This window comes from Anser cygnoides, chromosome 1 (assembly GCF_040182565.1).
Source record: "Anser cygnoides isolate HZ-2024a breed goose chromosome 1, Taihu_goose_T2T_genome, whole genome shotgun sequence".
Classification (NCBI taxonomy): domain Eukaryota; kingdom Metazoa; phylum Chordata; class Aves; order Anseriformes; family Anatidae; genus Anser; species Anser cygnoides.
In genome coordinates this window covers 79,319,424-79,346,356 of record NC_089873.1, presented here as the reverse complement: position 1 = coordinate 79,346,356, position 26,933 = coordinate 79,319,424, and the positions used below count along the sequence as shown (strand labels likewise).

Here is a 26,933-nt window from a genome sequence, read left to right as displayed (position 1 = left end):
TGATATTTCTCTGCATATGCCTAAAGCTGTTAATATGCAGAAGTTATCTAATTTATTTTATTTTATTTATTGGACAGGGGTCAGGCACTTTGTAAGTTATGGACTGCATTCTCAGTGAATCAAAATATTTAGGTTGCTTGCGAGGTTCAGTCCTTGGCATCATGTCACTAATTACTTTTGCACAACTCTGAAATAATGACAAAAGGAAAACGCATCAACAAAGAAAGAGAAATTAAACTTTGTAAAGCAAAACAAAAGCCCCATCAGAAATAGAAAGTGTTATTTAAGGGGGAAAGTGGGTGACCAAATGTGCATTCTGGATTGAGTACAATGTTATATGGCAAGAGAAGAGACACTCAGCTTTGGATCTTCTCCAGGCAGAGAAAAATTTATGACGTAAGTTTACTTTGATAAACATTCCTGAGAAACTACTTTGTGTTTTAATCTTAATGAACATTTGTCTCAATCCAGTTGTCTTTTTTTCTTGTTGTTGGCTTTTTTTTTTTTTACTATCTCCTTTCCAATTCTTTTATATTCTGAATATACTTCAGTGTCACCTGTTAAAGATCTGTCTTGCTTACAGGCTAATTGTTAGTAGGAGGTTATCCACCCTGTACCTGGATTGCATTAGGGCTTTTGAAGTGTCCCTAGATATTCTGATTTTCCCCACACTTACACTTCAAAATACTGTAGCAGTACTTTCCCTGCTTTTTCAACAAGGTGCAGAAGTGTTCCCAGGGGCCCTCACCATGCTACCCCAGCAATGTTTCCAGCCTCTAGCTGTCCCATGTAAGGAGAGATCAGAAGCAAGAGTTAGCTTCTGATAGAACTGGCAATAACAACAAGCCATGGGGCTGTTCCATACTGCACTTATGTATTTGTTTCTCTGTAATAGTGGCTGAATTGGAGGCTGTGTGTTGGAAAGTAGGAGTTCAGCTTTTTGTTTCAGTAGAACCAAATGGCATCACTTTTACTTTTACCCAGAATTGGAAAATCGCTCATAAAACTGCATCAGAGCTGCATTAAAATACATGAATGCATATAGTGTGCTTTTGTAGCTTTAGAAATGAAACATAACTCTACGTACTCACTGACCGTTGTTTCAGTGTGCAAGGTGTAAGATAGCAACATATTTTATGACTCCTCTTACAGAGACGCATTTAATGTCATTAGAATCATTGCTTAATTTACAGTTTGATCTTCCCAGTGACATGTATAACAAGTTAAATATCAGTAGAGTGCATTTAATAAACACTAATTTGTAATAATCTTACCATAGACTGTATATGTAATGCAGGGAACTTGTGTGCATCGTACAGGAGAAAGGGAATGTACTTAGAGATTTTTTCTGAATTTAAAAACCATACATTTCAGCATCTATGCTTTTTGAAACATTTGCCATATAGTGGTTACATGAGTTCTTGTGATTATATGGATTAAGAAGGAATAAAATAGGCAAAGAATTGACAGAATGCAAGAATTTTACCTTTTCTGTGTTTAATTACAATTACAGTCTAAATTCTAAACTGGTTTGGATAGGTTCCAGTACAGAGTGAATAGAAAATGGTAAAATTATTTGGGATTATTTTATATTCTCTATTTTCTTCTAATCCAACTGAGTACCTAAACTGTAGGGCAACCATGAACTGAGCCGTATGTGCTTGTGTTGTGGCCACCACAAATGACCTCAGGCTGTTTAGCTGAAGGTGACTGATAGCCCTGTGGTAAAAGTGTAATAAATGATCCTAATGGCAGTAGAAGACAGCCACTTCTAGGGAGGAGAAGCAGACAGGAGATGTACCTGCGGGCTTGGAGAATTTTAATTGCAAACACGAGAGCAAACCTCAGGACCACAAGAGGAAGGCTGGAATGCTTTCACAAAGTACACAGGACTAGGCACAGTGGATTATGCCAAAAGAGCTTTGTGCTTTCGACTGTATGATGCTTGTTTTATATTGGACAATCAATGGAAGCAAATCTGTTTAAACCCAGTGTCCTCAGTGCACAGGTTGGTAAGAGTAAGGCTATAGGGGAAAGCACATTCAGACTTGAAATACGGACACAAAATATGATGACTACAGCCCTGTTCAGTGGATGAGTGTTTTTGTTGTTGTTGTTGTTGTTTTTGTTGTTGTTGTTGTTGTTGTTTTTAAATAAAAACCATTATTATTGGGGAAGTGACGAGAGTGTGATGATAAAACCTGTAAGAAATATATCGAGAGAGACTCAGAAAGGCCCACTCAGTTGAGCGGAAAGATCTCAGTTTCAGCATGCTTTGAATCGTGCTCAAAAATCACAATCTACTTTTATAAATAGATCAAAGTTGTGTTATTACGATACATAGGCTCAGAAGCTTATGTTTGGCTATAAAACTGAGGTTGCTTGTTCAAAAGAGACTCGATTTCTACCAGCTACTCCTCCACACACACACCAGGGGAAAAGGGAGTCATTTCCGTTTGATGGGAGTTGGTTATCTGTACGAAACGAATTAAGTTCATCGTCCGGTATATTGTAGCAGACATTTACATGTTTGTAACAGTCATTGCAAATGACACTGAGGAGGAACATTCCTGTTGGCATTGCCTTCCCAGAGTCTGGAGAACGGCTGGGCACTGGCGGCAAAGAGGCCTGTCACTCAGAAAGAAATCATTCTGATTAGGATGGAGGCAGAGCACAGAGACTGCGCGTAAGGTGAGGCTGCGGTCTTCGATCAGGACAGCACATTGCATGCAAAATAGCCGTGCTTAAAAAAGAAGTTAGAAAAAAAAGACTGAAAGCAACAGGTTCTTATTTTAGTAACACTTTATGTTCAGAGCTTTAACGAGAAGCTGTGGATTTGAAACCTAGTTAGTTTCTTAAATCATTTCAAGCACAGTTCCTATCCATGGATATGCCCCTCTATTTTTGTGATTTTTTTTAACTGTTCTGTTTTTATTTTTTTTATCTATTTTTGAGCTGCTTCTGTGCAAGCCAAGATTAGTAAGACAGACAATAAAGAACGCTGTAGCTAACTGTCAGTACAGAGAAATAAAATAAGCTGTAACCAAAATAAAGGAACGTGGGGGGCAGGGTGTCAAGAACGTGTCCCCTCTCTACTTTCTTTCATTTAAACAGTTTGAAGTTACATTTTGCCAAAATATTCATGTAATTTAATTTTACTTGTGTTTACATATATTTTTATTTCTAAAAATTTAGTTATTTATGGGTATTAATTTTGAGGTTCCTTTACCCTGCCTGATATGCAGTTAACAGAACCAAAGAGTGCAGACATGATTTAAAAATAAAATAAAATATTAGGAACTTTATTGTAATATTTAGTGACCCTTAGGGAAATACGAATTCAAATTTTAGATGAAGGTTCAGTTTTCTCCTTAAAGGTAGTGTCAGTTCTCTTTTACAGGGAGGGTTTCAGATGATAGGCCCCTATTAAAACTACAAATAAATAACTGATAAATGAGGGCTTCCCACTTGCAAATGACAAGGTTTTACTTTTCTCTGAAGAAATTCAGTAAATTGAAAAACTCTAAATAGCACAGAAATTTCAGTCCTCCAGACCGCCTTCTCCTTCTCAGATTTTGCTATACTACATTCAGCGCTCAATTTTGCCAACACCAAACATGCCTGATGTGGCATTTACATTCTTTTAAAAAAAGCATAGATTAGTTATATTTCTAAGAGTTAACTTCTCCTCTTGACACATGTACTTAATTCCCATTAATGGAAATGGCAGCTAGGCATGCACACTGAAAGGAAAAATCTGTTCCGAAGCATATGATCCAAACTGCATTGTAGCTAAACATTTCCATACTCTGAAGTAAGCACTCATTATTTGCAAGATATTCTTCATAGTCAATGCATGAACCCCACTCTATTCTCCCTTCACTCTATCTTAACCTGTTCCAAAACAGCCATTCTTAGAAATTTTAAAGATTTGTTCGTAGTGCTGTAGTTGCTTTGGATATATGCCTAAAAAAAAAATCCATGTAAGGATCGTCAGAGTTTTGCGTATTTTCTGTGAGAACTTTCCAGTAAATCATTCTGTGGAACATCTTACATTTCCTTGGACCTTGTAGGTCTCTATTATTAAAACCTACAGTGGAAACAACAAAAGCCCTTTTTTTTTTTCCAGCACTTCCTTTACTTATTATATTGCAGCAGCTGCCAAAGGGACTAGGCTGAAGTGTTATCATTTGATAATTAAAAATAATAATAATAAAATTACTTAGTTGAAGGTTTTCTTTCTGCCCATATGCTTATATAAAGACCTGTGGATTCTATCTACGCAATATTCCAGAGTTACAGTATTTCTAACTTGAGCTGGGTAGATAATTGATTTTTTTGCTTCACCTCTTGAACTGGAGAACCACAATAGCAACAAAAATTCAGTTAAGCACAAAAATTCAGATGAGAGTTTATAATTTGTTCCCCTCAACTAAATGAAAATCAGAGCTTTTTTGTTTAGTTCAACCCAAATTGCCCTGTTTTACCTGAACTTTTTTCTTTTGGGCACCCCTTAAAGGAAGCAAAGCAAGAGAAATGCAGGTTTGCCAAACAAATGGAAGGGCTGAGGGGAGAGGTTTCACTTTTCTCCTCGTTTGGAGGTATTTGGGCTTGCAGCCTGAATTATAGGCTTGTGAAGAGAATTGAAAAAGATCTCCAACATTGCAAATGGGCTTTTTAACTATGACTTGCTGAGTAAAAAAGAGTCATTGGGACTTGATATTACTGGTGAAAAGTTTTGGAACAAGGTAAAACTTTGTATGTCAAAAATTGGACAGTTGCACTTTTTTATCTCTCAGTTTGTGGTTATTTATCCAAATTTCTTGTTTTCTTTTCAATTTTTAATATGACAGCAGCTTTTGTTATATGTCCTGACAATTTCTAAAAAGCAAGTCTCTAAGATGACACAATTTGAAGAAAGTTTTCAAAGATTCCCTCAAAGCATTTGTTGAGCTCGCTTTTTCTCCTTATTGCCATTGCAGCTGAACTTAGTATGACAACATAATTTTATAGATAAGTCTGGACTGTTAATAATACAATGATATCAATACAATAATGCAATAATAGAATATTAATACAGTAATAACAGTAACACTTTTTCTCCTTTTTGGACCCAACTCTGTTTCCTACCACTGAGCTGGGAGCTCAGAAAATATGAGGTGAAGGAAGGACAAGATGGAGATGGGTACCTTAGCAGAAAATACAGTGGGGTAAGGGTAAGTGTTGTAAACTAGGGTAAGGGAAAAGCAGGGCTCATGTCAGAAATGTTCAGATGAATGATCTCCACTTCCTTTCTTTCTTCCACTTCCTCTCTCCTTCTCAGCTCTCCCTCTTGCTCATTTATCTTTGTTTTCTCCCCCAACATTTCTTTGTTGGCGGGTTGTTTTGTTTTTTCCCTTTTATTATGGTTCTTGGTCCTGGTCTAACCAATGTCCTGTTCCGTAATTCCTGGTGTCAATGGTGATTGCTCTGGTTTGTAATCAGAGTAGCAGAGAGCTGACCAAGGAGCTGGTCATAACACAAACTCAGAGGAGTATGAAGACGCTTAAATAAAAAGCGCTATAGGGAGGGGTAAATATACCTGAACAGAGGGCGAACGTGGTAGAAGGAGGGCAGTTGTGGAGTTGAAGGGATATGAGGTTAGAGAGCTGAGTGGAGCTACCACGCAGTCAAAATGTGATAGTCCTATTCTGCCAGAACTTTTGCAGATCCTTTGAATAAAAGGTTGCCTTCATTTTCCTCCAGCTGGGGCTTCTGACTGGCTTCTCTCTGCAAACTGCTCCCAAGGCCAAGTGTGACAAAAAAGGGGGAAGCAAAGCAAGGAGTGGCAAGAAGGAATAGCAACTAGAGAGGGGCAATTGAAGGGAAAATGAAAGGCCAAGGGGACTCACAAACATGAATATGGGGATGAAGTATGTTTTAGCTGCATGTAAAAATCACGGCTTTGTGGGAAAAGCAGCTGAAATACCCAACATGTTTCAGCAGCGCAAGGATTGTTGTCGACTGTGAGGCACATGGATCTTTATTCTCATCCTTTTCCTGCAGTTGGCTAACTGTGTCAGCTCGGGCAAGCGACTAAGCCTGTCTGCATCTCAGTTTCCCTATTTGAGGCCAAATTCTCCTACTAAGTAGCCTCCTACTCCACACAGAGATTTGCTGATTTGAATGGAGCCCCCATGGAGTGAGATACTTTTCAATACAAATAAAGTTTTGGAATCAGCCCTAATTATATTTATTACCTGCAGAGGAGTAATGTGAGACGTAACGTGGTTTGAGACGCTCAGATGAAAGGGAAAGTATTTGGAATTGTTCTTTTTAATCATCCGCTGGCTTCTCAGCGTCTACCTCACAGCTGTCCTAAAAGGGCTAGCTACTAAATAACAAATAAAAAATCCTTGTACATGGTAACGAGGTTTGTCAGGCTCCCGTGAACGAACCTCTGTGGAAAATATTATTTGCCAGGGGCTACCGAAGGAAGTCAGCTTACCCTGCCCCGCAGCGAGGAGCCATTAGATCTCCCTCGTGCCAGAATTTGACAGATCCTCTGTGACTCCGCTCCACGCGCTGTGGCGTAAGGCAGACTCTGGTACGAACTGCAGCGAAGGCGCCTCCGCGAACTCAGCTCCAGCACTCCGCTTCCTGAGCGGCACGATGCTCTGTGGGGACGGCACGATGTGCCACAGGGACGACGGGCACAAGCCGACGGTGGCTGTGCTGCTCGTGGCCAAAATGATCGTCCCGGGCTCGTAGACGATAGCGCCTTGTGCCAGCCCTGGGCTGCCTGGCCCCTGCCTCAGCCTGCTGGTTTAGAGCATTTACACCGTGGGGAAATAGGAACACGTTAAGCGGTGCGGCTGTTGGATATTAATAAAAATAATAAGCTTTTCTCTGGGGGGTTTCTTGAAGCTGGTGGGCATGAAAATATCGAACGTTTTAGGGCCACTGTGTGGGAATGCGCGCGTACACTTGTGCATGTTGCAGAAAGTAAAGTTGCTCTCGCCGTGTCACTGGGAGGTAGGGAAGAGAGGGGGCAGCGGACCTAATCAAACTGATGTGGGGTCAGAACCTCGTGGTTTTTAAAGGCCCTTAATGTTGTCCAGCTGCAAATTAAAGCAGGGAGAGAGAAAGGAATTAGGGTTGGGGAACTGGAAAGAATGGAGTATAGATCTGTGGTCGTGTGTGGGTGTGTGTGCATGTGTGCGTTAAAGAACAGGGAGACCAGTTTGTTACAGTTCGTTTCTCTTTTTTTTTTTTTTTCCCCTTTTTTTCCTTATCTCTCCTTCATTCCCCCCAGTTCTGGGAGCTCGGTGCCAGGCGGACCGCTGGCCGGGCAAGGCACCCAGCTCTGCTCCAGGGGGCTGCAAGGGGAATTTCCTCGGGGCATCACCTGCAGCACCCAGATCCTCACCTGGCTGCGGCAGCCGGGCAGGGGGACCGGGGGGGCTCGGAGGAGAGGGGTGTGCTGGGGGCCTTGGGGGGAGAAAGCTGCCCCCCCCCCCAGCACCAGGAGTCCCGGCAGGAGGAAGGGGAGGCGGTGGTGGTCGTCGTTCGTGCTGGCGGTGCTGGCGTGCGGGGCCGGTTGATGGAGTTTGGAGCCGAGGAAACTTTGGTGGCGTTGCCAGGCCGGTTCACAGCACTTTGTGGAAAGCAAGAGCTAACAGTGAGACCGACAGAGTGAGTGACAAGTTGTTTACAGGTTTCCTTGAAGGGGCCTCTGCTATATTTCAATCTGTCAAAGTTGCTTTTCTTCCCTCAGAACAATGCCTGATTGTTGTGTTGTGTGTTTTTTTTTTCTTCTTTCCCCTCCCCAAAGAGAGAGAAAGAGGGAGAGAAAGAGAGAGACCAGGGAGGGAGGGGGGGAGAAAGGAATGAAAATTCTTCGGAGTACAAATGCCTTTGGTAACATTTTTATGTGTCTAATCTTTTCTCCCCTATTTCAACCCGCGCAGAGTTGATAACTGTTTCAATTTAATCAGTCTGCTCTTGTTTTATCTTCTTTCTCCGCTGATCTTCCCCAGAGCAGGGGATTTGCTCCCGGTTCGCCGCTTTAGGTGGATTGCCGGGCTTTTATTTTTGTTTTTGCCGCTCTCCCCCCCCCACATTTTTTTTCCCCAATTTATTTTACAATTTTTTCTCACCCCCCCCCACCCCCTCACCCCAAAACCCGCGCCCCCCCCCCGCCCCGCTCCCCCATCCCGTTCCCCCAGCCGCCTTCCGCGGCGGGGACCGGACCCCCGGGGGGGACTGGAGGGGGACACCGGGGGGGGACCCGGGGGGGGGGGGGCTCGTCTGCGGCGAGGCGCGGCCCCTTTAAGAGCCTGGTCAAGGAGCCCTCGCTCAGAGCGAGCGCGCCGGGAGGGAGGGAGGGAGGAGGGAGGGAGGGAGAGAAAATCCATCGGTGTGGAGGGCTCGGGCTCACTTGACAGGTTCAGTCGGAGGCGACCGTAGGTGGCTGCTGTGACAAAGGGAAACTGCGCTTTTCCAGCATGCTCACTGACCCTGATTTACCTCAGGAGTTTGAAAGGTGAGGCGAGTTGGCGGGGCGGGGGGGGGGGGGGCTGGGGAAGGAGGGGGGGGCGCTGCGATTCGGGTTGGGGGGGTGCTCTTATTATTATTTTTTAAATTATTATTATTATTATCATCCCCCCTTCTTTATTACGCGTTTCTCCGGCGCGCTTCTCGGTCGCTCTCCCCGCGCCCCGCCGCGCGTCTCCGCTGCCCTGCGGCGCGGCCGCGGGGCGCAATTCGGGCGCACGCTGCGCCCCCCCTTCCCCTTTTTCCCCCCTTTCCCCCCCCAAAAAAAAGCAGCGTGCAAACCGCGTGTCCGCCGGGCGGGGGGGCGGGGCGGTAGCACAACCCCCCCCTTTCCCCCAGCACCGGGGCTGCCCCGGGGTGCGCGGCGGCGGGGGACTGCGGGAGGGAGGGAGGGAGGGGAGGGGAAGGGAAGGGAAGGGAGGGGAAGGGCAGGGAAGAGAGGGGAAGGCAAGGGAAGGGGGGGCCCGCTTCGCCGCGCCCTCCCGGGAAAGTTTGGCGGCCGCCCGGCGGAGCGCACGCCCTTTTGTTGCTCGGCCGGCAGCGCGGCTCCCCCGGGCACCGCGGGGCCGCCGAGCGGGGAAAGTCCGTCGGGACCCCCGCAGCTGCCCCCCGGGCCCCCCGAGCCCCCCGAGCCTCCCCCTGCACCCCCGCAGCTGGCGGCCGGGGCTTCCCGCCCCGCCGGGGGTCCCGGGGCCGGCCGCCGCCGGCAGCTCCAACTTGTGCGGGGATAAAGGAGGGCGGGATGCGCTGCCCGGGCTTCTCTTCTTCTTCTTCTTGTTCTTCTTCTTCTTGTTCTTCTTCTTCTTGTTCTTCTTCTTCTTGTTCTTCTTCTTGTTCTTCTTTTTTTTTTTTTCTTCCCCTCTCCCTCCTTCAACTCCGTGAAAGCTACCTCCTGTATAAACATTTGGTTGTATCCGACTATGCAATGCAAGCTAGGTGCTAGACCAGCTGGTTAAAAATATGCTAAGTCAAGCTGTTCATCGCTCAAAACTCCCGAATTGGGTAGGAAAGGCATAGAAAAGAAGGCAAGATAAAAACACTTTAAGTGGGCTGAGGAACACGCGTGCACGGAAAGGACGGGATGAAGCGCTTGAATTAAGAGATCGGAGAAAAATAAAATCGGGAAACGCAGAAAAGAACTATTTTAACGCTTTCGACCCTCTTTCTGCAACCAGAACACTTCCTTGCTAGAAAGTGGAATTGGTGTTGCTGCGCTGCTCCAAGGGCTCCCTTAATACAATTAATTTTCCAGACTTGCTTGGAGTATTCAGCGTTTTCCTCTGGTTTGTTATTATTATGGTAATAGGAAAAGATGGTTTTGTTCACGTGCATTGCATCAACTTAGTTCAACTACCTGGGGAAACTGGTACTGTTTCTGGTGTCGAATCTGGTGTAGCATCACAGCAACGCGCTTGTCTCGCTCATGCAATTAGTAGACCAAAGTATTTCATCTGCATCACTAAGATCATACGTAGAAATTTATAAGCAAGCGGTTTAGATTATTCTTTGAACTTTGCGATGAACAGCATGCTTATAAAGCCTGCGAAGCAGAATGAAGTTGTTTCATTTTCTGGATGCTGGACTTTTTTGTTTTTCCTCTGAAGTCTCTCTGTATCGTATATATTTATCTAAATTTTATATACAAACAAATTCTTTTGGACAAAACATCTTCTACAGAAATAAAGCAAGCTTCTCTGCTCTTTATTTCTAGGCATACGATTCATTTTCAGGGATCCCAGCTTTGCTCTTGTAAACATTCTAGTTAAATAATCAATAAACTGCTCTCCTTTTGCTATGCAGATAATAGCAAGCGGTAGAAATGGGAAGCAATAAAAACGAACCTCGGGACATACAATTTATTTATTTATTTATTTATTTATTTTATAATTTTCCCCCTGCAGTTGAAATTGGTAATACAAACCAATATCTCTGTTAATCATTACCATTTGTTTACATTGTGTGTGTTTGACTATAGTTACACACATATACGCAGAGTAGATACTGTCCATGTAATATATGTGTATTTATCAGAAAACAGCCATGAGGACGCACTGTCTCTCACACACAGATGCACAGACACACACACGCTCACGGGGTTCACGTGTGTACATATGCACGATGTATGAGGATTGGGTTTTAGGCATTCGTAGCAGGTTATTTGCCCAGATCTGCAGCAGGCGCTGTTCTTGGAGCACATTTCTGCAGTCGCTGGGGTCCCACATGTCCTATCTGCATGACTGAGTTCGGTTGTGCTGCTGCTGCCCGTCTCCCACTGTCCCCTTTTAAACTCGAACAGCGAATTGCAAGGAGGTAAAGATTTGTCAGGCAGAGTTGTTTGCAGTTCAGATTTCCGAGTGTCTGCCTGTATCTCGGAAGGTTGTTCTGCTTTCCCTGTTGTCTTTTCCGTGATGTGTCAGTGTATCCTGGTGAAGTTTCTGGACTGCTTGCAGTCTGAGTCACCCCAACTCGAGAGATCTGAATCAAGGGGGCTTCTCTCGCGTCTGTGGTCATTATCACGGGCATCTGTGGTACGCGCTTGGAATGAAAATGATCCTGAGTGTCAGACAAATAAACATTCATTAATTCGTTCAGCATCAGTAGTAAATTGCACTAGATTTTGTGAATTGGCATGTATAATTAATTACCGTACCAAAAATGTGAGGGCTTTCGTGCTTTCCCGAGAAGTTACTAGCACTTCTTTCTTTCTGTTTGTGGCAGTTCCGTTGCTTGATAGAGAGGAGCATCACAACGCATATGCTGAGGGGGATGATGTTTGCAGAAAGGTAGTAGGAAGAAATTATAACTGGAATCTGCTCTGTTTATTACAGAGGGCAAGATTAACTTCTGGGACATACTTTGTGATGTACCTGTGGCACTCTGAATTGGCTTTATAGGTCTCAAAAATGATAACTTTTCTTTTGCCTTTTTTTCTCTTTTTTAAGTTTATTTTTAAGATGAGTTATCATGCTTAAATATATCAGGTACGGCTGCAATAGAAAGAAAGTTTACTTTGAGGAAAAGGTAGAGATAATGCGGCCAGAACCATCATGGACAGCTGTGAAATTTACCGAATGATAAGATCTCAAAAATGCCCAACATAAAGTTTTAATGTCTTAATAAAATCTGTTAAATGAAAAATAGATAAAGTGACTGCTTAACAATGTCCCTAGTGTATGGAATGTTCTTAAACCCAAATTAATTACTGCATATTTACATTTCTCTGTAGACTGAGAGAGAGGCTATGCTAGGCATCAGGACAAAGTGACATCCTTTCTCTTTCTCTTTTGCATTCTTTTCTGTTTCCTTTTTTTTTTTTTTTTTTTTTTTTTTGAATATGCCAATTCAAGGTAAAGTGGAAGAAAGAAGGTTAGGTTAGTGCTTCCACAGGAAAAAAGGAAGAGCTAGAAAAGACAAAAGGCGTGGATGGGAGCAGTGGGGATGGGGACAGGAGAACAAGTTTAGCATTGGCAGTCACCATTTCTGTGCCCTGGAAACATTCCGTGCGCTAGTGAATAGCGTGTAGAGAGGAGAGGCTCAAAGATGTAAAGCAAGCCTCTGCTGGGAGGAGAAAAATATACTTAGCTGCTTCACTGCTGCACTGCACGAGTCATTTCAGACTCCCACTGAATTTATTTTGGGGTTGTACCAACACTGTCAAATGGAGAAATCATTTTCCTAAAAGGAAACTTTGCGTATTCCTAAGTGCTTTTCTTAGCTAAAGTTACCCTAAAAGCTTTCTTCTTCTACTGCGTTTGCTGGGAATTTTTGGAGAAAGAATAATGCCTTTCTATCAACCGGCTTGCTCAGAATGATGTCCCACTCTCCTAAAATCTACCTGTAGAAGTGAGAGCGATTATTCCTTCATTTAAAGTAAGACAACAAGATTTCTTTAATACTGGGCTGAATAACATTTGCCTTCCATGGAGATGCTTTCAGAAAATGACTTTATTGCTTGCGCATTTAGGTCTAGGGGTTTGGGATCTGAAACACGAATGTAGTGCCAGTTAAAAGTTTCAGACGGTTGTTCTTTGCCGTGACAAAAATTGACACGATTTTATTTCTCTGAGATGAGTCTGAAGGAATTAATGCATTCGCAGGCTACTCATTAATGTCCTGTGTGCGCTAATTTCATTTGTGGTGCTTATGCTTATTGAGGAAGAAGATGACTGTTACAGATTATAGATTTTAATGAACATCTCAATAATTTACCAGTTGCTGCAATTGTGAACTAGACTTGGAACGCAAAGAAAGCGCAGATGAGAGAAGTGATGAGTGACACACCAGCCTGCACAATCCCACTGTTGTATTCACTGCATTTGAATCAAATCGGGAGTTTGGCATTACTAATTCTGGGTGGCTGGCTCATCGTATGCATTCAAGGAGTTAATTAAAACACACACAAACACATACACTCTCCCACCAAGCATCTTGCGATGTTTATGTGCATAGTGTGTTTGATTGGTACCTTTAGATGGGAGAGGAATTGTTTTTCCTTCTCTTGCTGTCCAGAGATCTTAAATACATAACTAGTTTACAAAATATTTACTACTTCTCGGGGAGCTTTTAACGAGCATTTATGGCTTTACCGTTTGAGAAGCACATAGTATCCAGCTGAGTTCCTTTAATGTGAAGTTCCCTGATAATAGGATAGGCATTCACGTCCGTGTAATGCGATGTATCAGTAGCTGTGTTTAAAAATATATATAATATTTATACAGGAGAAAGAGTATCTCCCAAGGTAGATTTACAGTTTCTTTGCGTGCTTTCATACTGTACTTTAAAATAATCTCTTAATGTTGAAGTTTGCGTGTCAGCTACCTCTGCCTTAGCAACTCTTGCAGAAGTGAGTTTGACATCCTCTTGTTTTTTTTTTTTTTTTTTATGAATTTCTTGCTCTGGCCTGGTTTAAGTATAATTAACTTTTAAGTGGAGGGGAAAAATATTGTCCCGTTGTACCTGCGCGCACTGGAAACATTCAGTGCCTGTGAGTTCTGCTGCAGTGGTCAAGAGGAAAGGAGTGCTCGCAGCAATTAATCCATAGCTGTGGTACGTCTCTGCTGATGGCAAAGAGCGGGCTTAACAAGGAGCATCCTTAGAAGCAAAGCGCTTTTCCTTTTGAAAATATTCGTGAATTTTTATCTCTTGGAACACGCGTCAAGTCTCCGGTACTTCTTACAAGCGGAAAAAAATCGCGTTTTATTTGAATACCTTGAAAATTACACTGCAAGCTAAGCAGATCCTGGCCACGTCCTTGCAGCACCTCTGCCAGTTGAAGTTACTTGGAGGACTTGGGAGCCCACTGGCATTTCTCTGCCCGGCCTTGGGCAGCAGGCACCCCCCAGCCCACAGGGCGGCCTGGTCCTGGGATGCTTCTCCACGCTCTGTCGGGCCCAGACAGCCGCCAGCGGGGCACCGCAGGGTGAGGAGTCCCACGGGGCCACCCCAGGGGCTGGGTCTGTCCCTGAGGCCGAGCCCGGTGTAGAGGAGGTCTCTGAAGCACCGTGGGGTCGTGCGTCTGGAAAGACTGGAGGAAGTGTTTGGGGACTGGGAAAGCAGCTCCCTGCATTGCTCCTGCACCTAGTGGTTTTTTTTTGGTTTTTTTTGGTTTTTAAGAATGGGTGCAGTGTTTGTTTGTTCTTAGCAGAAAAAGAAAGAGAGGAGGCACAGAGCTGGATTTTGGTCGCTGGAACTGCCAGGTGTTACTGTGCAGCTGAGGAGCGGGCGAGGTGGCGCCCATGCTGTGGTGTGCTTGCGGGGGTGGCTTAGCTGGCTAGTCATAAGGACACTTCTGAACGTTGTCCTACACCCCGTTTGGGTCTGTCAAGGTACTTCTCTTCGAATTGTCCGTCTGTCACTTTAAGAAAAAAAATTTTGTTCAACGTGATGGTGCGATTTTTGACTTGTAGAACATAGATAGTTAAAGTGAAAATGAGAGAAAGCTTGGGGCTCGCTTTGAAAGTTTGAAATTGGAGCTGACCTTGTTTCCCTTAAAAGTGTTGGGGGATTAATCAGGTAACATTTCTCAGTCATTCTGTACGTAAATATAAAGGCTATACTGTAATTATGTTTGTTATTTTTAAAATTGATGTTTGATATAATAGATTGCCTTTTTGTACATTTTTTTTGAAAGACCAAGCATGGAAATTCATATCAGCAATTGCTTTTTGACATCTATAATAATTTTATTTTATTTCTGCTTTACTGTATACTTCTGTTGTGTTTTCTCAAGTTCATATAGACAGACTTAATTGCTTTTTTTTTTCTTTTTTTTTTTTCCATAGAATGTGGGTGTCTGTGTGCTATTCAATCTCAGTATATCATAAAACATTACCTTAGTGCTAACTTTTCTGTGTGGTTATATTTTAGTCTTATTAATGCATATTTGTTTCTGTTTTACTAATCTTAGCATAATCCCATTACTTTTGGGGCAAAAACATAAGCGGAATGAATAGACGTTGAATTTTCTTGCCAGAAGAACCAGAGTTCTTTTTAGCAGTGAGGAACTCTGTGTGGGGGAAATGTATTATTTTTGCATAGTTAAGACCATTGTCTTCATCTCCTGTACTTCATGAACCTTTGTAGCTCGGGAGAAAAGAGAACAAGGAATGTAGTTTATGTAAAGAAAAACTCATGCAATTTGTCATCCTCTTGGTTTCTTTGGTGCTGAGCTTGTTGTTTTCTTGATTTTAAGAATGTGGGAGTGAAAAAAATGTCCCATATTTCATTCATTCATCTCCCAGGTTGGGCATGGGCAACGATAATCATTCTGACGGTGAGATGGAGCTACTTGCCAACTCAACAGATAGCATAAGACCAAGAGTAAGGAAAATGTTAGTGGCTCTGAACAATTCAGAATTTTGTTCTTACTTTCTTAGCACAGTTAATTGGAAAGATTTCACCAAAGTTCTTCGGCCAATTAAAAGTGTGAGCCTAGAAAAACACAAGAATGAGTGTGCACGCAAGCAGACACATTCCTGTTTGTTCTCTGTAGTTTGCAGTGTCCTGTTACTGGATTACATTAAGCTGTTATCTGCCGTTTGCTGAGAGTCTCAAAGAGGCTGTACTTTCATTGAATGGGATGTGACTAAAATTCATCGCAGCCTGAAAGACCTAAATGCAACTTTGCGTACAGCCTTTATAATGTAGACACTTTAGAGGTATTTCTTGTTTTAAACAAGAGAAAGTTTAATGGCGAGCACGAAGCATCCAGTGTCCTTTCACCGCTGGAGGCAGCCTGCCTGCATTAGGGTTGGGGCGCTTTGGTGGAGCTCTTTGCTGGGAGGGGGCATTGGCTTGCTGTAGTGCTGCCCATGCTGCCTTTGACTGTGGAGAAGCTTATGGTTTCCAGAGAAATTCCCTTAGCGGCCTCACTGCAGTCACTTTTTGAAACAAGACTTGGAAGCATTTTCTCCAAAGCTTTAGTCAGGTTTCTATTCATAGGGCTTTCTCCCTAAATTTTGATGCTGTGGCCTCACTGGGGCAGAGGCTTTTTTGGATAGAAATGAGATGTGTGGGAAGGTGATGGTTGATAAGGGCGGAGGGAAGGATGTTCTTACCCGTTTGGCATGTCTATTAACAAACTGGGTCATTTTGTTGTGTTGTATTTACATGACTTGTTCCTGTGCTGGTGTGAAATGTGAATCACCAAAACATGATGATTATTAAAAAAAAAAAAAAAAAGCTAAATGAAACAAAACTGAAATAGAACTAAAAAGCTAAATGAAATCAAGTGAAAACAGAGCATGCAACATAATTCTTTTGGTACAGTTTCATTTTGCAGTTGCTGCGTAAAGCCAAATAGATTTCTTTTCCACTTCCATTAAAAATATCCAAGCTTTTGTGAGTTTGAAGTGCACAGAGACACAGAAAATACACTTGTATTTTCAGATTCTGCCTTTGGTTTGTCTTTTGCGCGTACTTTTTTGAGATTTAAGTAGATATTTATGGGCAGTGTATTGTAAAGGTGGCTATTGACTCATCTTTGTTAAAACCATATGAACATAGAGTTCATTCTGCTTTTGCAACTGAGATGGGAATGCAGCAGAATTTCTCAGTGGAAGACTCTCGTCCTTTGCTTGTGCTTTGTAAGTTCTGCTCAGATTTGATCTCTTTGCCTAAACTTTGAAACTAATTGTGTGACTCAGTAAAACAGTAGGCTGTGGTGCTTGTGTGAAATACCATGCAAAGTTGGAGAAAAATACTGTATTGCTCTCGAGTATGCCATGCATTTCTTTTATAGATAATCTGCATGTGTATTAGTGTCATTGATTTAGTGTGTTTTTGTAGAGTACAGGCATCCTGAATCAGGACCCCATTATGCTCGTCACTGTACAAACACAAAAAAGAAGGTTTCTTTCCATTCCACAGAGCACCCTTTGTGCTTGGAGCTTAGACTAATATCAATGTGTCTTTGTATGGGAAAAATTCAGAAACAGAGAGTAGGTAAGAGATCCCTAGCATGGTTCATGAATGAGATTTTAGTCCTGAAACTGTGCTTTAGAGTTTTTAAATCGAGTAATACATGTGTATGTGTGTTCTATCTCTGTGTATTTTTTACACATATATATGTAGAAGTTGCTTTACTGCTAGAAGTACAGATATTGTTAATCATACTTCCTCTAATGTCTTCTGTTTGGGAATCCAGAGCATTTGGAAAGCATTAATATACAAATCAGGAAGATTCCTGTGCTCTTCCAATTGGGAAGCAAGATTAGCCTCAACCTGTAGATGAGAAAACTGAGGGACAGTGTCACATAATTGTTTGCATGGATGGGTTTAAAAACTAGAGATATTGACTGCTAGTCCTGTTTTTTGACCTCTAAACCATCCTTTTCCATCTTGAGCTCCATAGAACTGCAAATTACAGACTTCTGTCTGCCCAATTATAATTTCTAAAGGTCTCCTTCTAACAAGATGAAAATGTAAGATTGGAATTACTTAAATATTTAAAACAGGGACTTTGGAGTATAAATAACAGTATAAAGTACAGAAATATTTACTGCCTGGGCCGTGCTGGTGAGGGCTGGCAGGGAATACCGTCTCCAGCCCTGCCAGTTGTTGGAGCGTGAACTCCCTACCTGGAGGCTACTGGGGAGAACTGAGGTTAGGTGGCAGCGGCTAGGCAGCCAATTGAAAGACGGTGTGTGTAACCAAGAGTCCAGAAAGGGTTTCATCCCGGAGAACAATTAACATCTTCAGCCATATGTACAAGAGCTGTCAGATGTTTTATAACCTAAGGACCAGGCACTGGGGGAGTCCAGGAAAAAATTCTTCACATGGAGAGTATTAATGTGAGGAACAGACTCTACCGAACGCAGCGGTGCAGGCAGCCGCAGCGAGCAAACCAACTAGCTTAAAAGCAAAAAGCATGGTACAAAACACAAAACGCACGGTGATTCCTACCCGCGTTCCTGACATCTGTTTTTTTAAATGTGCGACAGAGATCCAAAATGAAGGAAATGAGACAAGCTTATTAAGAGGGAGGAATTATTTTGTTATTCATGTTGAAAGTTCTCCTAATCCGTTTCGGTATTTTTTTCCGTTTCCAACTGCATGCTCAGTAAGAGTTGAGCTGAATCGGTGGGCTCTGCAGGTAGGTTTAGATCCGGCCTCTGTGTTGTGTCTCTTACCCATTTTCTCAACAGAGTGTAGTATAAAGTAAGGAGTCCTAAGTGGATTTGATCTGTGTAGCCTATGAATATTATGACTGAGCTATTAAGTTATTTTCTTTGATAAGCTTTTTAAGAGGGAGACTACTTTCAAGATAATGGATTATAATCAGGCATGTGCCATAGTATTTCAGTAGTAGTTATTCAGCAGTGTGTTCACAACAACCTATTTTGTGATAGGGCCAGCCAAGGCATCATTTTAAAAGGTGGCTATTCACACCGAGTGTTTGGTCTCGCTGGCACTGAAGTTCAGTGTCAGGTCCTAAAAGCGTAAGCCTAATTAATTAATGTTCTGCTCAACTCTGTGAAAAAGGCTGGTGTTTTTCACCTTGGTAAACCAGGACAGCACGAAGTGGTGGTTAGTGAGAAGATTGTGGAGCAGAATCCTGACTTTCTGTAATGTGCAGCTAACTTGCATTGGTTGCAATGCAGCCCGAATTTCTAAAGCACTTGTAGAGGCTTCTGCAGGCTTCTGCAGATCTGTAGATTTCAGAAGTTCTGTATGAGCGTGCTGTAAAGACATGTTAACTAGCTACTCCTCCTAAATAACATGGTGTCTCTGGCAGATTAGAGCCATCAGCCTGGCGGTGATGAAAAATTCACCTGAATTCTGCCAGAGCTAACATCTGGGCCTTAGTGGACTTGGCACTGTACGGAAAATTAATCTTTGTTTTGAAACTGTGTTTTCTAAGGTAGTAACTCCCGGTTGTGGCCACCACAGTCTGAAGCGAGACCGCTGCACAAAAAATGCAGTCTACCAACTATACTTGTGTTTGATAACCTTGGTTGTCAAAACTGTGACCTCTGTTAATTAGTCACCAGGCAAATTATTGTCTGCAGCTCCCAGACTCCATGAGAACCCCGGGCAGGTAGCAGAACCCCATACTGGTGAGTATTTCTGGATTTGCTCTTTGTGGTGATAAGCAGCCTATTGACAAACGACGTGAAAGGGATACCCAAAATGGAGGTGACGTGCTCCGGGTTATTGGGCGTAACAGCAGCAGATACATCAGCGATTCTTGGAGGGCTAGCTGCCCTTGTCTGGAGCAGACCCCTGCAGAACAGCATAGCCTTTCGTATATTTCTGTATTAGATCAAATAAACCAAATAAAGCATATTATTTAATCAATGGTCATCAAATAAGAAAGGCAGAGCCTTATTACTGCAATAATTTATAGAATTTACTTCTCGGCATTTATTAGAAAGGTGAAAACAAGATGAGTGAAGTTGCTGTTGTTATAGTGGGGTAGAGTCTGCTGTGGAAGCCTGTATTTTTAAAAGCAGCTCTAAAAAATAGAGCATAATAAAAGTTAGAAAATTATTTAAAAAAAAAAAAAAGGAAGATAAATAAAATAGCTTTTTACATACATATGCAGTCTATTGAAAGGCCATCCAAAGCACTGATACCAATTTAAGAAGATGATCTTTTGCCTTAATTATACATCTGGGAGATATTAGCTGAACATTTTGTGGAGAACTGCGAATACCTTAGTTGCCAGTTGTCTAAAATGCTGCTAATGATTGCTTCAGTGCCAGTGTTTTGATGGCTAGAACCTAGGCCTGAATATGAATACAAAGAACTCAATCTGAAAAGAAAAAAAAAAAAGCGTGCACACACTTTTTATACAAAACAGATTTCAACCATCTGCTTGGCACTTAGCTTTGCGACTATAGGCTCTGATATGAAAGGGAGCACTGTCCAGGTTATGAATGGTATCACTTCTATTGGTACCTTAGAAAAATCATAGTGTTTTCAGAAAGCTTGTGTATCCAATGATTTTCTTCAGTGGAATAATGAAAACAACTGCCTCAGCCAAAATTTTTTTCCTTCCATCATTCCTCTGACGGCGCTGTCTCCTTAACCTTGCTAAAGGGATATTGTGGTGGAGAAAACTTTCTGTTCTGCACCTCAGCATTTCCAAATGTATCAGAGGAGTTTAGATGAGTGGCCCTTGGAGCTGACACCCCAGATGGTTTATGACACAAAGCACTGTTTGCTTAGGAATACGTTGTATGGCAGAGTCTGTTGCCCAAGCACTGCAGAGCGTGTCAAATCAGCATGGAAGTTAATGGACCAAAAGCCCTTCTGAATCTAACACTTTCCCATTTGATCTGAATTTACAGCTTTAAATCAGGACAGCAGTTTTCCTTTAGTGGTGCAGTGGTGGAAAACAAAGTTGATAGCATAAATTACAGGCATATAATGCAATGATTTTGACTCAATTCATCTGTTTAAAGATTTAGAATGAATCAAACTGTATAAAATCTTTGGTAGAGAACCATTTGCAAAATATACAAAAAATTGTAAGTTAGGAGAGGATTCAAGTATGCGTTAATTTCATACTCTGTCCAGCCCATGTTTAACTCCTAATAGGTTAAGCAAAAGAAGATACAGTGTACAAAAAATCAAAAACATTTGGAGCTTTCACTTTTTGTTAGCAATTTAGGTATTCTTTCTTTGCCTTTGCTAGATGTATCCTAAAAATATACAGGATAAAATATGCAGCTTCTTTGCTTTTACCGTTTTTAATGAAGGCATTTGTGAATGTTTTCCTTAGGTGCGTGTTTGGAAAAAGATGACGAAAATTCAACCCCCTGCATGTAACAAAGCCTCTGTGTTTGGCCATCCATTTAGTGCCGTGTCACATTAGTACTACATTGTTAACACCTTTGGACAGGGCTAAAGGTTTCTTGCTGCTGTGACTAGAGAGCTGCTCATGTCAGATCATAACGTTGCTGAATGCTTTTCTCAATAAATGTACTTTTCATTTAAAAGTAGGGCTGGATTGTTTGCTTCTGGGATGTTAGGAGAGTGAATAAAAGGACTAATTGTTATTTTCATTCTCATTTTATAAAGATTCCTTTTCTCTAAGTTATGTAGTCTTGAGAAAGTACTGCTTTTAACTATTGCATTTCATTTGCATGGGCTTGTCTTTTTATAGAGAGCATCTGAGATGATGAAAGAAAGATAAAGTTGAATCTCAATGGATAAAATGATGATAATACTGGCAACTTTAAAGCTTCCAAATAGTTTTAGGTGAATCGTAATGTACGGACAGCAAAAATCCAACTTTTTGAAAAATGCCTGTGAAATAAGTCTTAACAGTATTAAGGTTTTATAGCCCTAACTGGCTAATAGACTCAAGGTCCTGTGTGTTATTCCTGTCCTGTCTCTTCCTTCCTCAACTCTTCTTTCACCTCCTCCCCGACAAGCATGCTTTCTACATTTTTATGGGAAGCACCATATCTGAGAGGTAGAGATTAAAACAACAAGTCTATTAAGCTTAAGAAAATTCTGTGGCCATTTAAATGGTGATCCTAATGGAAAGCAAAAGCAAAGACGCTAGTTCTCTGGCCACCATGTCTTCCCATAGCAACTGTACTGAAGTTATTTAACCGGTTTCTTAGTGAAACACTTCTTCGTGTTGCACGCCATAAAATGGGTTTCTTCAAGAGTGGGATATAGCAGCCTATTAGCTCTTCAGCATTAATAATCACACAAGAATAAGCTCCTGTATTCAGGGGTGGGTGAGAAGAAATTCTGTAAGAAATGCAACGAGTGGGCTCATAATGAAGCCTTTACTATACGGCCGTGTGTTCTTGGAAATTTTAGAAGGGAAAGTCTATTTGACCAATGTCAACACTCTGGTCATTTTCGTAGCTTCGCCTCCCTCTCCATTTAGGTAATAGTCATATTTATTGTCAATTTATTTTCTGTAGATGCCTCCAGTCCACTGTGGTTTGAAGGAATTTCCAGGGTGGGTGCATGACAGGTCAAACCTGAGGCAGCAGCTGGTGGTACGGGAGGGAGGATTGGGAAAAGGAGGTGTCCGAGGGTAGGAGAGTGCAACTGTGGCTTGGAGCAACCTGCCAGTTGTCCTGCTTTTGATTAAAATGGCAGCTTTCAAGCTGGGTCCATGAACTGTTTGATTTGATTTACCCTGTTAACCCAAGTTCCCTCGTGGTGTTAATAAGGACAGAATAAATAGCTGTCTATCTCCTCTTTTTTTCCCTACTTTCCACTGCTAAAATTCTAGATGGGTCGTGTGCTGTTGGTCTTAAACAACCTGGTGCATCACATCACCCTTCCCATTAAGTTTAAACATCTGACTGGAGAAAAGCTTGAGATGGAGAGAGGATGATCAGCAGAGGAAGATGCACTTGTTAGATCTGGTGTGGCTCGTTCTCCTGGATTTTGGCCAGTTCAACCTTCCCATCAGGTTACAGTGGCATTTGCACTGAGGCTGGGTGTAAATAATGGTTCAAAGGTTGAACTCCAGCTTTTTTCATTGCCTGTCGTTGTCATGATCCAAAATAAAGTGAGGTTAATGATATTCAGGAGTGCCAGTTTCTTTGACCATCTAGCTCCAGAGTATGGAGGAAGGTGAGGTCAGGTCCATGTCAGCACAGGACTCTGGAAATCCCTTGAAGCATCATGTGCTGTGTGTGCCTTCCAGGAAGTTCTATCTACAGTTTTGAATGTCTCCGGAATGAAGTTGGCTCCTACATTTCAAAGGCTATGTAACATCTGTATTTTCAAAGATTCTGTTGTATTATTTAGCACTGAAAGCAGGAGGAAAGGACAAATGTGTAGGAAGAATGTATGGTTTTTGTAAAGAAATAAAAAATAACTGTGTGAAAGAATTTCATGTGAGCCAGCTAATACAAAAATGTGTGTGCCCTTCAAGAATTTTGGAGTAAAATAATGTTTTTAATAGTTTGGCTCATGTATCTAATTTATTTAGAAATATACCACTCCCAGGGGTGTCTGGGAGAAAATCTGAGCTCATTTTTCTCTGTCCTTACTTTTATCCATATGAAATGTCAAAGTGAGTGTCTGAAATAAATTGATCTGTGTATTTAGACCTGTTTATCAGGTAGAATTCAATAATGCAATACACATGCTTTGCAATTGTGAACTATTGTGCAGATGACTCATTCTTTCTTTGAGATGAAAATAACCCCGTTGAACAGGAGGGTACTTGTAGCACCAAGTAGTGGGTCTTTTATTGTGTTTTTAAAATTTTAAGAACACTTCAGGAGAGGAATAGCTAAAATTCACTTCTCACCAGGCACTGAGTATCTTGTGTCAGTCCGGTTTTCAGTAAATGAGAACTTGGGTTGTGTTTGGAGGAGTTTGATGCCCTTAGTGGTAGTCTTAGAAAAGAGTGCAAAGACTGAGCAAGTCCAGAGAGCACTGTTTGCCCTCACCTCCAAAGCTTTTATTACTGGCTCCTGTGCAGCTCTTGCTAGGAGCATCATGTGGAAGTTTGATCTTGTTCTTTGCAGTATTGTAGTGTGAATAAACAGAGGATATGCTTGTCATTCGGCCTCCTTTCACAAGCCCCACATTCATTTATGATCACAGGGCTCTGTCCAGCTCCTACTGAAAACAATTATAAGACTCTCATTGACTTAACTTGGATGTTGGATTGGGCCCATTAAACGGGACGAAAATAAAGTGGAAGCGCTGTTAATGATTCCTATTGATGCTTTTCCTGGCACAAAGTACTGCACATAATTGTTTTTAGAGGAAATACAGTTGCATTTAAGTATTACATTTATTAGCTTTTTAAAGGAGGAATAACCAAACTGGACATATGGGGTGTTTGAAGTGTGATTGTGTGAGACTAAGATAATTTCAGGAGAATAGCTTAAGTCGCAGGATATGTGTGATGCCCTTTGTATACAAAATGTGGGATTGTGGAATTTATTTTGCTCACGCTGGTTTTTAACTGAGAAAGAACTCAGAATGCAAATATATAGTCATATTTAGAATATATAAGGAATGCAGCCTAGCTGCTGCAGACTTCAAGACCCATTAATCAGGCCTGATAGTGATGTGATGTCTGAAAATACTTCAATTAAGTGGGTTTAATCCTTATTAAAAGTAAGTTGCTTGAAATCATACTGAGCGAAGTCTGAGAAGGAATATGGTAGGTTGAACACACAAACAAAGGCCGGTCCTGTTAGGCTCTGAGTGGCTTTGACACCTTTGAAGTTCTGTGGGTTTTGGACTTGCTATGAGATTAGGACATCAACAAAAGAATTTTCACTTTGTCTTTGTAATTTTTCCCCTGTAACTAACAATGTCATTTACAAATTAAAATGGGACACTGCTCATCTTTTAGGTATAATTCAGGCTCTGCCCCAGACCTTGCCATGACTCGATTAGAACATGTGGGATAGGCAGATGTTAAACAGTTTTTCTTAAGCTTTATTCTTTAGTTTTCAGGTTAAATTTCAAAATGTGGAGAAATTATGTATGTAATGTTTCCTGTTGACTTCAGTGTGATTTCGCTGTCGTTGACTGATCCAGGTCCTCTTAAGAACAAGAAGGTAGAAGAGGGCACTGCTTGTTTTGCTGCTTTCTTCTAGTTCATTGAGAAGGAGGAGGGAAGGAGGAGAGAAGGAATGAAATGTCAGAGCTTTTGTTGTTACCATTTTTTGAGAGATGTGTTCAAGGAATTATTTTGGAAGATGATGGTGAAGTTGTTCCTACTGTTTGCACTGCACGGCTAAAACATTGTGCTCTTGTATGAGGTAATAGCTGCGGTTTGTGGCGACATTATGAAAACATTGGTTTGTTACGATGATTGCAGAAAATTCCCAGATACATGGTAACGTATTTGTAATATTTTATTGAAGTAAAAGATGGAAAATACAGCATAGTTTGGAGTCCCCTTGGACTGATTTCATGCTTCAGGAATGAAGAACCAATTGTGCAAAACTTCAGTGGGGGTACATGACATCAATTAAATAACAGATTTTGGACCATTTTAGTATAGCTTAGTTTCATGATTATTTTTTAGTATCATCGTTATGTGTTACATTTTGTTGGCAGTGGGATGTATTTTACAATGCTAATAATCCAAGTCTGAATGTATATTTTCCTTTTGTCCTGTGAGACAGAGACAGTATTAACTGAAAGATAATGTTGCTGTGGGACGTTGATGTAGAATAAGGAGCGGGGCATAAGTAGTATCTTACAGGGTATGTAATATAGTCACTGAAAGCTGTCTAAGTATCTAGATGGGAAGGAGACCACAGACTCTTTCCTCTTAACATGTTATCATGAGGTAAGGCACTCATCATAATAAGCAGGAAGAGATTCCTGCCATACATTAACACGCTTGAGCCAGACAGGCTGGGCTCCTGCATTTCCCAGCTGTGTGGATTGAGAGATTTTAAATTAATTTTGGAACTTTGATTACATCTTCATTTACACAGCCTATTTTTGTTTCTTCCTTAATTTTTTTTAATGGGCATTTTGAACTCTGAAAGCTAGGATCATGTCTTTTTTTTTTTTTGCTTTTTGCTTTTTTTTGAGTTTATTAAGGGAATAGAATTAAAGCAACGCAATATGACCATGACTCTCCAGGCACACACAACTGCTTCTTATCCAAGACAATTCTGTTTGCCTGTTAGTGATGTGGGTCCTTTGGTTCAAAAACTCTGCTGCATGTGCATTTGGTATCTTCCATCATAGTCAGATAAACAAGCCAGGACCTCTAAGTGTTCAGCAGGAGTCAGTTGCACGAGAGTACAAGTAAGAAATGTTATCAGATTGTATGAGAAGTCCCAAAACAGCTGTATTAAGACAATATGTCACTATACCAGTAAACCAGCACTGTTGCTTGCTTAATTCACTTTTTCCTGACTGTTTTCATCTCTTTTTTATCACGTTGCAAAAGACCACTCTAACATACTTACCTTTCAGAGAGTTGAAACTTAAGCAGAATTTTCCTAATGCCTGTAGTTATGACATGTCTCTTATAAAGCAGAGCAGGATCTACAGCAGAGATATAATGAATGACCACAGTCAATTACTAGGATGAGGAATTGATTTCTGGTTTTTGAGTATACCCTTAATAATTATTCGTTTAGCTGAACTATCCTATTCTTCTTTAATATGAGTTGTATACAGAAAGATAGAGGCATGATACATGTTGTTACTCATACAGCTGTGTCAGTAATGATATAAGCAATATAGATATGACAAGACTAGAATAAATAATGGCAGAGAACTGAACTGAAATATTTTGCTGTAGGTAAATACTGTCTCTTTTTGGTGTGTTAGAAAAAGCTAGACTATAAGCAAAATACAGTCTCAGAACAATTATATCAACAACATCTCTAAAGATGTTTTAGTCAAGTTAATGGGGTACTTTTTCTGGTGTCCCCAGTGATGCTTTATGTGATGAAACATCCAAACACACAGTGTAACATTTATTCTGTGCAAGAAAGAGATATTTAGTGTCATGCTCTTTTTGTACACGAACATCCTTTTATAATGTGTTAAGTAGTACCAGGCTAACAAGGCAGAACAGGTAGGCTCACAGGGCATGTGACTTTATAGAAAATTGCCACAGGTGAATTTAAAAATGCAATAACAGTAATTTATAATCCTGATATTTTAAAGCTCAAAATGGAGTGCCCGAAGTTTCTGTTGCGATCATCAGCAGCTGAAGATGCTGATAACTTTGCAGGGTTAGGCATCCTCCTCACACGCTTCAGAAGGAGCTAAAGTCAAAAAGGAACTTTTAACTCTTTGAGGTGCTACGGCCTCACTAGAAAACACCCGTCTGCAGAACATCAGCAGTCTTGTGGTGGGGTGCAAAAGGGCATGGGAGAGGAAATGATAGGTGAGGAAAGAGGGGGAAAACTGTTTATATTTATTAATTTGTGTGAGAGATACAGCTAGCATTCTTCTGTCCTACTTTTCGTGTT

The 26,933-nt window shown here is 41.5% G+C and overlaps 1 protein-coding gene across 23 annotated transcripts in view; it reads left to right on the top strand.

Annotated features, from left to right (window-relative positions):
• SOX5 (SRY-box transcription factor 5) overlaps positions 1–26,933 on the top strand; it is a 643,266-nt gene that overhangs the window by 342,971 nt on the left and 273,362 nt on the right. For 3 of the 23 annotated variants that reach the window (XM_048046783.2, XM_048046772.2, XM_048046766.2), the window contains exon 1: positions 7,594–7,674. The exons of 10 other annotated variants lie outside the window; for them this stretch is intronic. Coding sequence is in view for 1 of the 13 variants with exons in the window: in XM_066990347.1 (XP_066846448.1) it covers positions 8,487–8,524 (38 nt within the window). In the remaining 12 variants the exon portion in view is untranslated. Of the gene's footprint in view, positions 1–7,589; positions 7,675–8,371; positions 8,525–26,933 lie in introns of those variants that run through there. 10 more of the 23 variants (XM_048046786.2, XM_066990346.1, XM_048046784.2 and 7 more) reach the window with 8 other exon arrangements.